At 42.5% G+C, this 16,730-nt stretch overlaps 1 protein-coding gene across 2 annotated transcripts in view; it reads left to right on the top strand.

Moving 5' to 3' along the window:
• Positions 1 to 15,980, top strand: part of CAPN8 (calpain 8) — a 30,597-nt gene extending 14,617 nt beyond the window's left edge. The window contains exons 8-21 of one of the 2 annotated variants that reach the window (XM_009509285.2): positions 1,246 to 1,320; positions 2,330 to 2,490; positions 3,192 to 3,367; positions 5,346 to 5,357; positions 7,064 to 7,275; positions 7,851 to 7,887; positions 8,564 to 8,629; positions 9,792 to 9,849; positions 10,428 to 10,492; positions 11,687 to 11,755; positions 13,083 to 13,161; positions 14,068 to 14,184; positions 14,801 to 14,859; positions 15,739 to 15,980. In XM_009509285.2, coding sequence (XP_009507580.2) covers positions 1,246 to 1,320; positions 2,330 to 2,490; positions 3,192 to 3,367; positions 5,346 to 5,357; positions 7,064 to 7,275; positions 7,851 to 7,887; positions 8,564 to 8,629; positions 9,792 to 9,849; positions 10,428 to 10,492; positions 11,687 to 11,755; positions 13,083 to 13,161; positions 14,068 to 14,184; positions 14,801 to 14,859; positions 15,739 to 15,762 — 1,210 coding nt within the window. In that variant the 3' untranslated portion in view covers positions 15,763 to 15,980. Of the gene's footprint in view, positions 1 to 1,245; positions 1,321 to 2,329; positions 2,491 to 3,191; positions 3,378 to 5,345; positions 5,358 to 7,061; positions 7,276 to 7,850; positions 7,888 to 8,563; positions 8,630 to 9,791; positions 9,850 to 10,427; positions 10,493 to 11,686; positions 11,756 to 13,082; positions 13,162 to 14,067; positions 14,185 to 14,800; positions 14,860 to 15,738 lie in introns of both variants that reach the window. The other variant, XM_064446330.1, reaches the window with a different exon arrangement.
• The last annotated feature ends 750 nt before the right edge of the window (positions 15,981 to 16,730 follow it).

The following is a 16,730-nucleotide window of genomic DNA, read 5'->3' as shown; positions in this document are numbered from 1 at the left end:
ATAAAACACTATTAATTTATTAGCAAGGTTAGATATTGATCTGCTCTGCCCAGCGGACATTCTTTCCTGCCTCAGGCAGAGCTTTCTAATAAGAGAGAACAGTCCATGTTTTAATTGTGAGCAGCCCAGTGCAAGCCATATCCATGTTATTTTACAAGATGACTTTTCTCACATTGATCCTACTGACGGTGCCAGGACCTTAGTAGGGTATGCAAACCAATCCCATTCCTGGGGAATACAGCAAAGCTAAAACCATTGTGCCTCTGCTTCAGCTCTAAGGTTGCTGTGCTCTAAATCAGACCAGTATTTGTTTTTTACTGGAGAATCTTGAAAAAATGCGGATGCTGACTAAGCTAAGGACCCAGAAGTTTGAAAATATATCAGAAACTCCCTGGGCTTCAGCTACCTTGGAATCTCATGAGAATGGCAGTGACAACACCTCTTTTATTTTCGTATTCAGAATGGCATAAAATTTACTTTCATTTGGGCCATAATGTTTTTTCATGCAATACTTTGAGATTTCAGTTTCCTGTCCTGTCTGACTGCAATACCAGTGCTGATGTTGTATAACACTTAACAGTAGAAAACAGAGATAAATATTAGTATTATTCTTACCTTTATCAGAGCTGCTTTGCTCAGCCCCAGGATAAGGTGCTTCAGGCATGCACACGTGCCACATGCTGATTTTCTTGGACCTGTTTTACTGTGGGACATCCCTGCTGAGGCAGGCGCAGAACTGCACCGTTGCATGGGAGCAGATCAGAGCAAATTCCAGCTTGATGCACAGCAACGTCAGAATGGGGAAGGAGCAATGCTCTTTTCTGCAGTACATTTTCTAACCCCAACTTTTTGCTTTCTTGTTCTTTAGTAACCGCAACAGCGGAGTTTATATAATTTCCCTAGGGAGACTATCAAGCATCCCGACAGATCTTTCAATGGAGAAGTTCTGCCTGACTTCCAGGCTGCATGTTACCTAATCCAGCCAGTCTGCAATATTTATACATTCTGGCACCTGGCAGTGATAATTCAGTTTAAGACTTATTTATTGCAAATACAGTTGCAGTCTCATTCCAGCCCTGTATAGTCAGGTTGCAGTGTGTACTGCCATAGGGAGGGGCAGAAGGTCTAGCTGTTGAAGAAATACATACTCCTTTATCAGCTGTAACCAAAGACAGAGCCTAACACTCTGATCCTGTAGAATAAAATACAACAACTGAACAGCTTGCTTTTGTGCTTTGTCTGCAGTGCTCCTGAATGGAATTATGTTGATCCCAAACTAAAACAGGCACTGGATAAGCAAGTAGATGATGGAGAGTTTTGGTGAGAATCATCTGCTTAGCTTAATTGTTTGGACATTTTATGTGCACTCATGCTTTTTAAGCAGTCTTTTCAGTTGGATGGAGAGAAACTGCCAGCACGCGGGGGGTTAATAATGATGCGTGTGTGTGTGTTGTTAGCCTCTTGTTTATCTCCCTTCCCATTCAAATATTACCTTTTATTAGGGCTTGCATAACTCAGTGCTTATCCAAAATATAGAGACCAGATGGTAATAAAATTAATGAGGTGGCAAGAATGAACCTCAGCTGCTCTGTATTTTGAGGTTTGGTTTTTTTTTTGCCTAAATGCTACACACTAATGACAAAGTTTAGATTACCAGCTTGGGAAGAGTCTGTTTACCCAGACCTAATGGAAGGCCCATCCCAGTTAGCTGATTATATGGATCAGTACTGAATCCATGTCACTCTGTCCTAGACTGGAAAGATAAACACCCACCATCTTTCAGTGCAATCAGTTATATGGGCCATAAGGCACTGAGAAATGAGAAAAGACCTCTGCCGGTGGCATGAAGTGACCAAGCTCTGTCACTCATTGAAACCTACTAGGAATGGTAAAAACAAACATTAATGATAGAATTAAAGCAAAACACAGAGACTGTTTTTCCACAGAGTGACTCTTTCATAAGGGCTAACTCTTACTCCCATTAAATGGCACTTCCTTGCACATTGTGTTCCACCACTTTTAGTGAATTTACTTAGGAAGTATGATCCATGAGAGACTGCCCACATCTGGGGATGACAGAAAGTAGTATGACAGAGCCCATAATGTGTAACAGCCATTGAGAACAACTGCCTCTAGGAGATACACCTCATTGACAGAGAGGGAAAGTTTGTTTCCCAAAAGCCAGTTCCAAGCTTTAGAGTTCAATTAAATGGGGCTTTGGGCAGTTCTGTGGTACCAATGTTTGCTGCCCTGTTGGGAGAGACATCCATTTGCACACGCCTCAACTGTTTCAGGCTGATGGACTAACCCTGGTCTTTTTGTGCACCAGGATGTCATTTTCGGATTTTCAAAGGCAGTTCACCCGCCTTGAGATCTGCAGCTTGACTCCCGACACGCTGACAAGCAACGAGGTCAATAAATGGGACCTGACCCTGTTTAATGGACAGTGGAGACGGGGTTCGACTGCTGGGGGCTGCCAGAATTACCAAGGTGGAGACCCAGCCAAGTGGGCATTTGGTGAAATACCAACACAACAATCAAAATAAATGCTTGTGAGCCAGAGGGGGCTTCAGTGGGAAGCACTTGGAGGTGCAGCTCTTTCTGCAGGGTTTAGATATTAAGCAAAAGCTTGGCAGCCTAAAGCAAGATCTAATTCACACTTATTTCCTTGTCGGGGATTACCAACCCACTAAGCAGTTAATTCATGGCTGTATTTAGGTTTTTTTTCTGTCTGCTTTTCCTGCTCGCAGGGCTCTTGCTACTGACTGGAGTAATCCTCCGAAGGGTTGAGTAGGCCAGGAAAGTGTCACAGTTCAGTGGCAGTGTTTTTTCCCATCCATTTTCAGGTTAGACCTCTGGAGAGGCTGTCTGACATTTGGTCCTCTTGCAACAATAACAGCTTTGGCCAAAGACGTTTCCTGGAGATAAATGACTGGATGGAATTAACAATATCAGCTCCTCCTTGTTGGTCATTACTCCCCAGGAAATATCTTGGTGCTTTGATTTGCCATGGCTCCAATTGATATTCAGCATAGCTGTGAAAGCATAAAAACATAGCATAATGGAAAGGACTGGAAAAACTCCAGGCAAAAGTTCTTCCAAAGAGATATTCTCTGTAATTCTAGTAACAGCCATCTTGGCTACAATGACAACAAAATCTCTCCTTTTTGTCTTGCCTTGGGAATTCTTAGCGACATACTGGACCAATCCCCAGTTTAAAATCTGTTTGGATGAACCTGATGATGACCATGAAGGGAGTCTGAATGAGCCGTGCTGTACTATACTGGTGGGTTTGATGCAGAAGAACCGCAGGAGACAGAAGAAAATGGGAGATGCTCTGCTTAGTATTGGTTATTCGCTCTATCAGGTAAAGTTTGCTCCCGATTAAAGACTTTATTCTCTGTTCTGTTATACTGGAAAAAATTAACAATGTGCTCCATCTTGACTTTCAGCACTACACTTCAATAAGAACTGGATTTTGCAAGATGATTTAAATCCTTCTCTGATTTATGCCTGACCCACATAATGTGGGAAGATTCAGATAAATTTAGGCTTAGTTTTTGTCCCACTTTAACAGGACAGCAGTGTAAAACTAGAGGCAATAATTTAGCAACAGTCTTATTGAGATCTTTCTCTTACAAAATCTGAATGGGGGCAGGCTCAGGGTGCCTGGCAATTCCAGATAAGTGTTTCTGATTACAGCCTATCGTTAGTGCTCAGCAGTCACTTTCTTTTTTTAAATTATTTTCCCCTTGTGTTTCAAAATTGGTTTGATTCATTGTCTACCATGATATTGTTCTGGTTCAGTAATTTTGGGGTTTTTTTTCTGATTCTCCCAGTGTTGCTTCTGTCTCTAGAAGTATAATGTAGGGAAAAATTCTACAGTGTCACCTCTAATTTCTGTGATGTGAGCAGAGAGAAGCAAATATAAAAAATTCCAACCAGTATTATCATTCCCAATATCATAACTGGAGAAAAGCAATTAAATGCTGTACAGATTCCATTGGATGAAGATCATTAACCAGCACAGGTGGGAGCAGATGGGAATGGCTGACTTTTGCTAATATATCTTGTGCAGGATGGTTCAAAACTAGCAAAGGTTTTCCCTAGTGCCTAAGTTTCTGCATACACAAATGGTTCTCACCGAGCACATTTCTAAGCTGCCATCTGCGTGGTGCCAAGCACCCCAGCCTATTGGCATCCAGCATTTGCACATTAAGGGTGTTTGTTGCTCATGTCACTGAGTACAACCCTGGAGAAGTTAGCAGCACTTTTGTGCTTTACATCTATTTCATCCCATCTGCCTCCTCTGTGATCTTTTCCATAGTGGAGTAGACTTGATGATCCTTTGCAAGATGAAGACTTTCTCTTGAAAGACCTGTCTGCTAAGTCATCTCAGGTAGACATCCAGCTATGATCCAAGTTACTTGGGTCACACACTGTTGTAGATTTACATAACTGCAGATGATGCTGTGGCTGAGGAGGTCCAGTTAGGACAGAATAGATGGTGACCTAAAGAGGAGAAGGTGAAAAAATGTATGTTCAGGTGTACCTGCCCTGCAGAGCTTTTGTAAGTCATGTAGCTCAAACTGGCTACTGATAATCACTGCAAATGTGCCCGTCACCAAGCTCCTGCCTTCTGGTATGCTGCTTATAAGGAACAAGGCCTGAAGCCATCTCAGGCCCCAGAATCACTGTATGGTCAACATTTTCAAAAGCTCTTTTGGGACTTGGGAGGACACACTCTTTGGCTCTCACTGGAATCTGTACTTTCAGGACAGCTAATTGCTTTTGGAAAAGCTACCTCATATTTGGAGTACAAATTAACATAGCAATTTCGTTAATTTAGGAAGGGCCAAATCTTGAAATCTGTTACTTGTTCTAATTGCCTTACAACAACCTCATCATCCTCAGGCTGATTGCTTGTGATGGTAGCTTTATATTTTCATCATATTCCAGTAACAGTAGACTAGTAGATTTTTGGTCTGCTGTAATAAATTCTCAGTTTGTTTTTGGTTAGCAAAGTGGGCTAACTTGTTGACTTTCCTGACTGAACATTTAAAGGCTTACCCAAGCATTTCCAACACACAGTATCATTCACAACACCATATCAGGAGAAAAGCAATTAAATGTTGTATAGATTCCTCTGCATGAAGATCCTTTTTTTCATTTCGAACAGCTCTAGCAGAAGCTAGAACTTCATGTATAACTGATACTACAATATGTGCTTGTAAATGAAAATGACAAAAAAGTGTCTGAAGAAGGCTTTATCTAATTTTTTTTCTCTAATGATAAATGCGGGTGTGTAGCAGCCCTTTAACATCAGCTTTTTCTCTTCCTTTCAGATTCCTCAGGAGGTATGTAGTCTCTGCTGAAGACTTCTAGCCTCCAGATGGGCACCTCCTGTTCCTTAGGAGAATTTAGTACCAGGAAGACACCTTCCTTACTAATGACAGCTCTTCTGGAGAACTTTGTTCTTAGATCGCTGGACCAATATCTCAATTTCTAAATAACCGTTTCCAAGGGACTGGGGCACAAGGCTTTATTACAGACATATGAGTCCCAATCTTGACTTCATTTATACTTGTTGTATAACAGAGGTCAGAATTTGTCTATTTAGTACAGGTGAAGGCAGAACAGGCTCTCTGCACTCTAAAATTGAGAAAATGTAGCTAATGTTATTTCAAAGAAATGCCAAACTCTGGATGTCCATTCCTTTTATAGTCCTGGGCTGGGGCTCCTGGTATTGAACAAACCCCGCTCAACCTTTCCTAATCCTCCCCAATGTCAATACTGCTGCAAAGAGACCTTTCAATCCTGAAGAAAGAGACCCCAGGGGTGTCTGGCAGTAGGAATAGCCTATACTCATTACTGAGGTCCAGCAGCCTGCACTGCCAATTTTTCCTTGGCTTTTCAGCCCTTTTCTTCTCTCTCAGTAAATTAATGTGTGGTCATGTAGCAATTAACTCTGTTCTTTTAACAGCCTTGCAGATGCAAAGAGAAAATGAACTTTATATATTGAAAAAGATAGGGATCTGGCTTCTTAATCTTTGCAGTCCCACTATTAGCTTAAGATTGAGTGGGGATAAAGGATGGGGTTGTTGAATAAATACTAAATCCAACTTTACCTTCAGAACAAAAGAGGAAAAAACACCATATTTTTCTACAATTTACAACAGAAAAACTGAATGATTATAAAATGTTTGATAGCATCTTTGTATACTCTGACCTTAGATGGCCAGAAATCTTATCCTTATGCAACGTTCCCTACCCTGTGTCAACCACACAGCACTTTTTGTGGATCATTGAATCATACTTTTTGAAAGACATCCCTGTGGAGCAAGAGTCATGAATAGGAGGTTTAAAGCAGAGATGTTTTGTTACACTACTGTTTCTAGTTACGTTAGTGTTTTGTTGTGTGAGCTATGCTATGTTTCACTTGTTCAATATTATATCGGTATCAAGGAAAAATTAAGTATTATTTTCCACATAATCCAGAGGGATACCCTTAGTATTACTAACAGAAGTTGGGTAAATCATCTAATGTGGCCCCAAAAGTCACACCCTTGTGACTACTAGTGTGTTCTGTTTACTATTATTTTCTGTCTGTTTAAATAAGTCAGAGACTACAAGTCCTATGCAATTAGGAGAGCTATACCATATCATAAATTGCTCAAAAACATTCTGAAATTTAAATTTGTTCATAAGCAGCCTGTGAAAACAAAAAATGCTCAATACATGGACTATTTAAGTACAGCAGGTACTAGTTTGACCAGATATGAGCACACTTTATGATCTTTTTATTTATTTTATATCCCAGACTATGAAGAGGCATGTGAAAAGATAATCTTTATAAAGGAAGATACTTTCCCCTTCTAATTGTCTGCCTGACTGTTTCCCATGACAAAACCCTAGTGGTTATCTTTTATGCTATGACTCGCTCATTTATTACTTCATGCTAAGAAAAAACTTGAGATGGCTTTAAAGCACTGAAACTGAAATAGGGCATCTGGATTACCAGTGAATCGTCAAATGGTTTCTAACAAAAACGCATCTCCCACAGCTGGAAAATAACACAGATATTCATGCAGATCGTGCTTTCTTCGCAAGGAACCAACCGGCAGCCCGGTCTGATCCTTATGTCAACCTGCGTGAAGTCTCCAGCCGCATGAAGTTGCCCCGGGGAGAGTACCTCATTGTGCCATCCACTTTTGAGCCTTACAAAAATGGAGAGTTCTGCCTGCGAGTTTTTTCTGAGAAAAAGGCTAAAACGCAGTGAGTATCTCTTCTGTAAAGCCTCCTCTTCAGCTTGTGAGGCACATAAAGGAAAAGGTCAGGTGTTGCACCCACATTCTGTATTCTATCTTTTCCCTTCACCAGCAATATAGGCTCATTTCTAGGACCTGTTTTCTTATGTAGTCTACCATATATGAGACACACACCTCCATGGTAGAGAGTTATGGCTCTTCAGATGGCTTCCAACAAGCACTCAAGTGGTAACTAGGTCCCTCAGGTCTGTGAAGTAGAAGTTCCCACAATTAAAGAGTGCAAGATTTGGGAGTATGATGATGAGGAGATGGTTTTTAAAAAAGGGTTGTATCAATAGCAGCCATTGAATGAAAAAGCAGGAGTCTGGATACAAGACAAAAACAACAAGGTTGGATTTCCCAAGGAAAATATCTTCAAAGGGGTGGGAAAGACAGAGATGTAGGAAGCAGAAAACCTGGGGGTTTGTTCTATGCATTTGGTAATACCTTATATTAAAAGAGCTTGTTTTGGTAATTTTTTTAAAGGCAAATGATAGACTTGTCATTTCTTGGTGTTGTGTTTTTTTTTCTGTTTTTCCTTAGGATGATTGGTGATGTGGTGGCTGCAAAACCATATGAGGTAAATGTCTCAACTTGCCAGATTGTTGGTTTTCTTGTTTGTTTGTTTTTTTAACAGCCTTTTCCATAATGTGGGGGCAATAAAAGGGTGATATTTTTATTTTTCCCCTGAGCTGGGATCACAGTATATGTTTGTGCTCAGGAAAAATATTTTTTGGTTATGGGGATTCATCCCCATGGCCTAGTTTCTTGTGCACTTTCATGTACCTGGGTCCACGTGGAACAGAAACTGCACCCTCGTAGACTGGGCTGGAATGCATTAAATTGTCCTTCCATCTAGTACAGGAAGGAAGAGGTGGGGAGGGCACTGAATTATTCTTTTCATAGAAACAAATAGTATTCCTGAAGCCCAAGAGAAATTGCGAAAGCAGACTTCCAAGGAACTGCTGAATTGCTATGGCCAGGTGCAGCAACATTTTCATTGCAGCTATTTTACAAAACTATTCTGGTAGCAGAAGAGAACTTTTTCATCAACCTTAGAAAGTATTTACTCCCAAATGAAACCAGTCCCTGGCTGGTCATGATTTAAGTAGTGCCTCTGTTTCACCATTGCTGCAGAACAAGTGCTCATTTTCTGTTGCTGTAAATAGTCCCCTGTAAAGCTGCTTTACGATATCCACAACTCGCTTTCTAGAACCACCTTGTAAACCACACTCTCGGTCATCTCTTTCCTCTAGCCTCATGTCGATAACAAAGATATAGATGATGAGTTCAAGACTCTGTTTCAAAAGCTCTCTGGAGAGGTAAGTGGATTAAAGTGAAAGAAAAAGATTGGGAACTCTGTTACGATTATGCAAATATTTGACTTGCCAGTTCCTTTTACTGTCTAGTCTTCAAAAACCCAAGCAGTTCTCCCCTTTTATTAACTCACAGTTTCAGTTCAATTTATTTTACAATAGAACAGTATTACTACATTGTTCCGCTTATTGGTGCTAAATGTGATTTGTTCCCTCAGTAGTGCAGGGCATGGAATAACTTTGAAAATAGGGGTGGTGGGATTAAGGACTGTGAAAATATTATCCCATGGTGAAATAAATTACCTGTGGAGTTAGCATATAATTCTGACAATTACCTAGTTGGCCAATTCCTTCCTTTTTGTTTAGAAGCCCTGGGAATTGGAAAAACTGTTGGCTGAACTTTCTCTCTATTTATTGTATTTGACAAACCTCAGTATCTACAAAGCCCTGCTGTGCTAGCTTGTGGCTGTAATGAACAGGTGGCCACTGGCACTGAAGAAGGAACACATCTTGTTAGTTAGAAAGATCTTTCTGAGTTTTGAAAGGGCAATTTTAGTATTGTTTGGTTGTAGTTTCACAGAATCACAGAATCACAGGTTGGAAGGGACCTCAGGGATCATCTAGTCCAACCTGTCTAGGAAGAGCACAGTCTAGACAAGATGGCCCAGCACCCTGTCCAGACGACTCTTGAAGGTGTCCAACGTGGCCGAGTCAACCACTTCCCTGGGGAGATTATTCCAATGGTTGACTATCCTCAGTGTGAAAAATTTCCCTCTGGTGTCCAATCGGAATCTCCCCAAGAGCAATTTGTTTCCATTCCATATGTAGTTTCCATAAACCTAGAAAATCTCAAGTCCTTTCCTGAATCTCTTCAGCTGAGAAAGAAGACAGTAACCCAATTCAGTCAAACCTGTTAAAAAGTTAACATTTACTGGGTTGTGACACCTAAAAAAACACCATTTGAAAGGCTAGGATATATTCATAGCTTCTGAGGATCTTCTCCATGTGATTTCTGATAGTAACTGTAAAGTGTTAGAAAAAAATTAAAGATTTACATGCCTTAGAGAAGGGTTGGAAGGAAAATGGTCCCCGGATGTCTGACAGCAAATGAATATAATTTGTTTCAAATAATTTTTGCGTTAAGACCTAAAATATGTTTTCTGTCCAGGACCCTGAACTGACCGCAACTGAACTTCAAACTGTGCTAAACCAGGTTTTGGCAAAAAGTAAGTCACAGTACGTAGTTCCCATTAAATGGAAGTGAGAGGCACGTGCCAAAATGGCAAGACATAAAGTTGCTCTTTGGTCAGAGTAAATGTCTGTGCCTGGGTCCATCAGCACACAGATGGGATATGTGCTGGCGAAACCCAGCTTTATCAGCTAAAGGTGATGAAAAACTGAGGTTTTGTTCACCCCTAGCTGAGTTTCTCCTGGCTCATTGAAACTCTAATATGGGGACAAAAAGTACCACCTGGTGCTCCCCTACCAAGAGCCGATGTCCCCCAGAGGCACTATAATCCTTGTACCTTCTTGGGAGAACCACCATGGGAAGATACTATTATGCTGCTGCATAACTTCTGTGGACAGATAGAGGCTTACCACCCCCAAGACCAATAGCATCCCCTGCCCCAGTGCCAAAAAATCCCATGTTAATCAGCTGAAGGGAAATAGTGAAAAAAAAAAAAAGGCAGACCAGTTACTTCGCTAAGAAGATTTTAAGGTGGGTGACATCTCCAAGATTGTCTGCAGAAAAATATTTGTCCAGAAGTACATCTGACTTGGATTTTACTTCCTTTTTATACAGGAAAGGATATTAAAAGTGATGGATTCAACATTAACACTTGCAGGGAGATGATCAGCCTTTTAGATGTATCCTTTGAATGTCATTTCATGACCTTTAAAGTTTCTGGATGTCCTTTGCAAAAATTGCTGACAAGGTAGGCTAAGTTCACACTTTCATTGTCCAGGCACATGGCTGGAGGCATAAAATTCATCCAAGCAGCTCTATCAGCTCAGGGTGGCAGAAACCTGAACCACTGAATCATCAGCTACTTCTATCACCTGCTCTGCATCTCTCATTGCTTAAACTTTTCCCTAAAAATAGCAGGGAGGAAAAATAGGGACCTTCTGCCTGGATGCACCTGTGCAGTTTTGGATGCATACATAGAATGCTCGGCAGGAGGCAGGTTTTGAGCACAACCTCAACTTCCATCTTTAAGTCAGGTACTGCTTATAGAGCACAGAGCTCAAAGCAGCAGAGGCAGGCTGGAGAGCCTGTTCAGAGGGGGAAGGCTATGAGTACATGCTGTGCCTCCCTCCCTTCTGCATAGCTTGTAGGACACATGGGTACTAATAACCTTTGTATAGCCAAGGGAAAAGGAGAGGTCAGCACATCTGCCCAGTACTCCTTTGACATGCTGGAAGGGTCAAGAGTCATGCTGCCAGGAATGCACTACTGTTGGTCTCTTGACATGTTATGTTGAGGTCAGCAGGGATTAGCTATGGATCTTGTAGATCACTGGCTGTTAGAAGTGATGCTTTTGCCCTGCATTCCACAGCCTCTCATGCCCGACAGGGCAACTTAGTAAGTACAGCATCATGGGGGCAGCTCCTTGTTTCTGCATCATTTTCCATAGGAAGGAATGTTCAAGGCCCTGAAGGCCATGGGAGAAGACTGTGTAGCCTGCTATTGACTCTTTCTGTTCACTCGCAGTTTCTGTCTTTGCTTTCTAACACTTGTCCGCTGCAAGGCCAGTGCTTTGTTTCCCTAAGGGCTTTAATCTACTGTTAGCTATACAAAATGTGAGTGGATCTAATCACGCTTATATATTTAGCAATCCCATGTATCATTCCTTGAGAGTGCAGATAGCCTAGAAATTCTTGGCATGCCTTAGCTAAGCAAATGTAAAGCTGTGGGCATGCTTGTGTGAGATGGAGATATATTACAAATAAGAATGAATACAGCATTAAGATGGGTGTTTTGTTTTATCAGAACTAGTTGCTCTCCAGTTTTGCTAATGATAAAAGAATCCTGATTTCTGAAACATGCCTTAACATCTGTAGACCAATGGGACTGGCACCTTGGGGCTTGTAGAATTCAAGACACTTTGGATGAAGATTCAAAAGTATTTGGTAACTTAATATTTCTGACTCTCTCCCCTTGCCTCTCAGCTCTCAAGTACAGATCCAGAACTGAGACAGGGTTAAGCCACCACAGGCAGATATACTTGGAAGCCTTCCTTCTCGTGGCTGGAGTTCATTCCAGGGCTCAGAAACATCCCTGATTTAAAAGGACACAGGCAGATCCTCTTTCACCTTGGTCCCACGACTCTCCATAATTTACAGTACCTTATGGAAAGCCAGATTAACCCTCTTTCATTGCTGGCAAAGACAGTTCTCTGCTGCCAGCTGTATTAAAGCTCATATGAACATGGCTCTGCTGTTGCAATATGTTACATTGCTAGCTGAGCACCAGCAAACATAAGAAACACATATTTTTAGGCCCTACAAAAATCTGGCTTTGTACTTTTAAAATCTTGTAGAAGTGCTGAATTATTTTTCTGACAGAGGATTTAATATCCCAAGAAGGGTACCCAGAATCAAGCAGTCTAATGGAAGGTCAAATTTGGGCCTGCCTTGTTTGGTGATATTCTGTTCGGGCAAGTCTGGTGCTACCATGCTTGATGCTGGTCAGCACAGTCATCTGTCCTGGAGGTTCATGAAGGGGTGTTCAGCTCTCCTCCAGCCAGAGGCACCAGCTCTGTCCTGAGGCTAGTATTGGCAGAGCAAGCCCTGAGAGCCAGTTCTAATCTGCGCTGTAGGTCTGGGTGGCTTTTAATTCTGGGTAATAAACCTGCTGGCAGTAGGAAGCGTCTGTCATCTCATCTGAAATATTAAGCAAAATGGACTTTGCCTGTTGCAGTGTTTGCCAAATGATAGGATATTTTCCTTAACGGCCTGTCTGCCACCAAGTGACATGAAGGCAGGCAGGCTGCCAGCCCAATGGAAAGTGTTTCCCACCCTGCCTTGCTTGCCAGTAGCTACTTGAAACACTTCCCTTGCTCATTAACATTTCAAAGAGTAGGAGCTTGGGTTGGTAGGGACAGCCCCTGTCCCAGCCATCAGAAGGCCAAGGCTGTGCCTGCACAGCAGAGTTGGTGGTGTGGACGGAGCAGCAGTAGGCGTGAGTGTCCTGGCCTTAATCTAGCTACAGGAACGGGAAGGATGGCAGGGCACAAGCTGCAGAGTGGACCAACAAACCAAGGTTAGACCCTAGAGGATCCCTGGTTATTTCATTCTGGCTGCTACCTCCTGGTGAGCCTCATGTTACCATGTCTTCACTACTGTTGTTACCTGGCCATGAAAGCCAAAGCCTGCCTGCCCGTGCTTGCACCCTCACATTGCTGCATGAGCACACATTGAAAAGCCATTTCCACATTCCCCCGTTCCTCTGCTGCAGGCAATCTATAAGAAAGTGGACAGTGACTACTCTGGTACCATCGACTCCCATGAAATGCGAAATGCTCTCAGAGAGGCAGGTGAGTATGCTGCTCAGGGATACCATTGGATCACTGAAGTCCCCCCCCAAAACATCAGAAGAACAGTGGAGCCTTTAATGGCTTTGCTTCCCTCCTGTCTCCTAGACCCCAGCATTGCCAGTGCCATTCTCCCTTCCTGACAGTCATACGCTGCTACGTCCTTTTGCTGTTCTTTACATCAAAACCCATCCTCTGTTCTGCATTATGAACCACTGATATTTTTGTCCATGCTGTGACCATTGCTTATCCATTTGATTATTACTTGCTCTATTTTTGGCCTCGTAATTTCTTAATCTAATTGTCTTCTTTCAGAGTTATGTCCAAACCCATGTTTTCCTTCATTTCCCCCTACCACCTTTCTGTACACTAGAGAAGGTGCAAGACTGATCAAGGCATGCCCCAACAATACCCTCCGTGATGTGTGCTATTCACTTTTGGAGCAGTGCTTGCCAGCTCAGGGGTGTCTAGAGGATCTGCCTTGTGCTCAGTGGAGTCCATGTGAATGATCCAGAGACAGAAATAGCACTAATATGGGCCTGAATAGAGCCCAATGTGTTATGTGAGCAATTGGCTCTACTGCAATCACTGCTATTCAGCTGCAACACCAAGACTTGCTAATTAGGGGTTTATCTGGGGAACATAGAACTGGTTATGCTGTGAAACAATGTGAAATGTGCAGTCTGACAGAAAGCTGTGGAAGAACTTTATGCCTCTCTTCACCCAGCACAATGGGCTTTTGAAAGGACCCACAGCAGAGGTGGGTGATGGCATCCAACAGACCTTCTGGGAGGAAGAGTCCTCAATTCTTCACCCTGGTCTGCCTGCAGCTTCAGCAGTCCATGGGTAAGTCACATCAAAGACAGCAACCTCCTGTGTCAGTGATTCATGTGCTTCCCATCCTTTCAGGTTTCACACTAAATGATCAGGTGCAGCACAGCATTGTCATCCGCTATGCCTGCAGCAAGCTAACCATTGATTTTGATGGGTTTGTGGCCTGTATGATCCGTTTGGAGACTCTATTCAGTAAGTGCCTCTGTTCAACAGCCAAGGGGAGTCCCTGAAAACTTTGGGGTTTCATTAACTATTTGATGTCTTTAAACTGTGAATGTAGCCAATTGCATGGTGATATGAGGGTGCCAGCAAAATTGTGTTTGTTGGAGAAAGCAGCAGAGAAATAGCAAAAGCCTTTCTGTCTGAATGACCATGCAGTGTGTGTGGGACATGAGTTCATACCCTACCTTGTTCTTCTGCTTTGCAGTCATCTACACTTTATGGTCAGTGCTCTGGCCCCCAAGTTGTCCAATCTCCTATAAATGGTATCATTTACGGTCCTTACTCAGACCTGATTTACTGGTTTGTCCCTGGATCGTACCAGATGCTACTGCATCAGATTTTATAGTTGTCCTGTTGCCAGCTCTCAGTTTGCTGCTGTAGATCTGACTATTCCACCCCATGAAGCAGCTTAGAAATGACTTGTAAGAGGAAAGAACAGCTGTAACATTCCCTTACAGAACCAGTCTAGATTTCCTGTAGATCATGGCAAAAAGCCAGACTTCTACATTTTTTTCAGACTCATTCTCTACGTGCCAAACTCTGTGGTTTGCATCCAACATTTTTTCCCCCCTCTTCTGCTTTTCAGAAGTGTTTCATCTCCTGGACAAAGACAAGAATGGAGTCATCCAGCTCTCTCTGGCTGAGGTGAGGCTGGTCAGACTGAAATACATCTGGTTAAGTTACAGCAATGGACAGCACTAAGATACATTTATTTAAAATGATTATTAAAACTGGTAAACTCAGTAGTGATTCAAAGGGATAATTACGTGAAAAGGCTCTTCAGCTTGGAAGGTTGGTCTGAATTAGAATGAACATTTATCTTATATGAGCAAAAAAGTAAAGATATGTTCAAAACACCTAAGGTTGCTTGAGGAAGTGCTTACACAGTGTTTTTCACTGTCCACTTTCAGAGGGCAGTGGTCAATTCATTAGAAAACACACAGCAGGGAACTGTTCTTGTCTGGCAAAGAATGTACTGATCAACCTGCCAGAATTAGAAGAGACCTTTTAAGATGCCAGGTCGTCTTTTCCCCACATTGCTTTTAATGCAAATTTCTCCTGTTGAAGCTGTAATAAATGCAATCAGATTGAGTATTCCCTTTGCAGAATACAAATACATCTCAGGAAACAGCTGGAAGAGGCCCCAAGAGGTCCATGCAATCAGTCATCTAAGCTGAAGACTGGCTCAAAGGGAGGAGGATGGCTAGGAAGCCCTGTGACCCTCAGTCACAATTAGTTAAATCTAGCTAAAATTGTACATTGCATACTCCAACCCTAGGATCTTTCAAAGGTCACACAGCTTGCCCTGGAGAACTCAGAAGAGACCCCACTTGCAATGTCTGAGGCTGATTCTGGCAGTAAATTTCCCCAAAGTTCCAGACCATATGGATCCTACGCATGTAACAGATTAAAACACAGCTCCAGCTTTTCCCAGCTTGTTCTCCCAGAGCTGTTGTAGAGTGCCCTGGTGGCATCCTGTGGGCCTTCCAGATGTTCTGACTTCTTGTTCTGTTTCTCCCTCAGTGGCTGTGCTGCACACTGATTTGAACCACAGTCGATGAATTCAGCAGAGACCTCCGAGGGTCTTCTGAACATGGAACCACTCTTCAGCTTCTTGTTATGGAAAACGGAGAGAGAGAAACTTGTTTTTATTACTGGCAAGTTATTTTAAGCCCACTAATAATGAAGGGATCTCTTGTCAGTCAGAAAATAAATACACCCTTGAACGGAAAAAGATAAACAAACAAATAAAACAAACCCATACCTAACCTCCTTTACTTTTCCTTCCCAAAGAGTACTTCTGTGTCACACTGAAATGTCACAAGTTTTGACTTACCACAGGTGGGCCCAGGTGGCTTTGGTTTGACTTCTGACTGTGTGTCAAAGTTCATCAGTGTTCAAAAATGTGGAAGGGATTGCCATTGCCTGCAACGTCCAGCATATGTTTCATAGATGGAAACCCATGCTCAGAGCCTGGGCAAAATTTGTGTTGCTGCTCTGGCTACCTCCCTTCTCAGACAATTGTCCACTTTGGCTCTGCCAGGCGCCCGCAGAGGGTGGGGTGGGGTGGGCATGGGCACAGCCCCGAGGATGAACACAGAATTAGGCAAACACCATGGCACTCGTCCATGAGTCTTGGCTCAGCCTTCCAGGAAAAGGAGCAAGGATGAAAGGCTATAGGCAAGTTGCTGCAGTTATTTCAGCTGAGTTTTTCTCCTATGAATGCTTGTCCATATGTGTACTTCAGTGCCCTAAGGTGAGGTTTAGGGTTTTAGGAAGTGAGTGATTGGAGCCCAGAAATCCATGAAGGTAAGGGTGAGGGGAGGAACATAAAATGCGTGTGTCCAGGAGCTTGAGTGTGCAGTGGATGTACTACTGTGGATCACGATTTAAAGAAGAAACTGAAGATAATAGTCACTGGCTAACAGTGCTATGCTTTCCTAAGATCTTGTAAAACCTTTGTCCTTTAAAAAAAATCTCCCTGCATTTAATTTCACAGTATTATAAGGAGTAAT

This window comes from Phalacrocorax carbo, chromosome 3, assembly GCF_963921805.1.
Source record: "Phalacrocorax carbo chromosome 3, bPhaCar2.1, whole genome shotgun sequence".
NCBI classification, from domain to species: domain Eukaryota; kingdom Metazoa; phylum Chordata; class Aves; order Suliformes; family Phalacrocoracidae; genus Phalacrocorax; species Phalacrocorax carbo.
The sequence above is the reverse complement of the archived record's forward strand: the minus strand, read 5'-3'. Positions and strand labels throughout refer to the sequence as shown.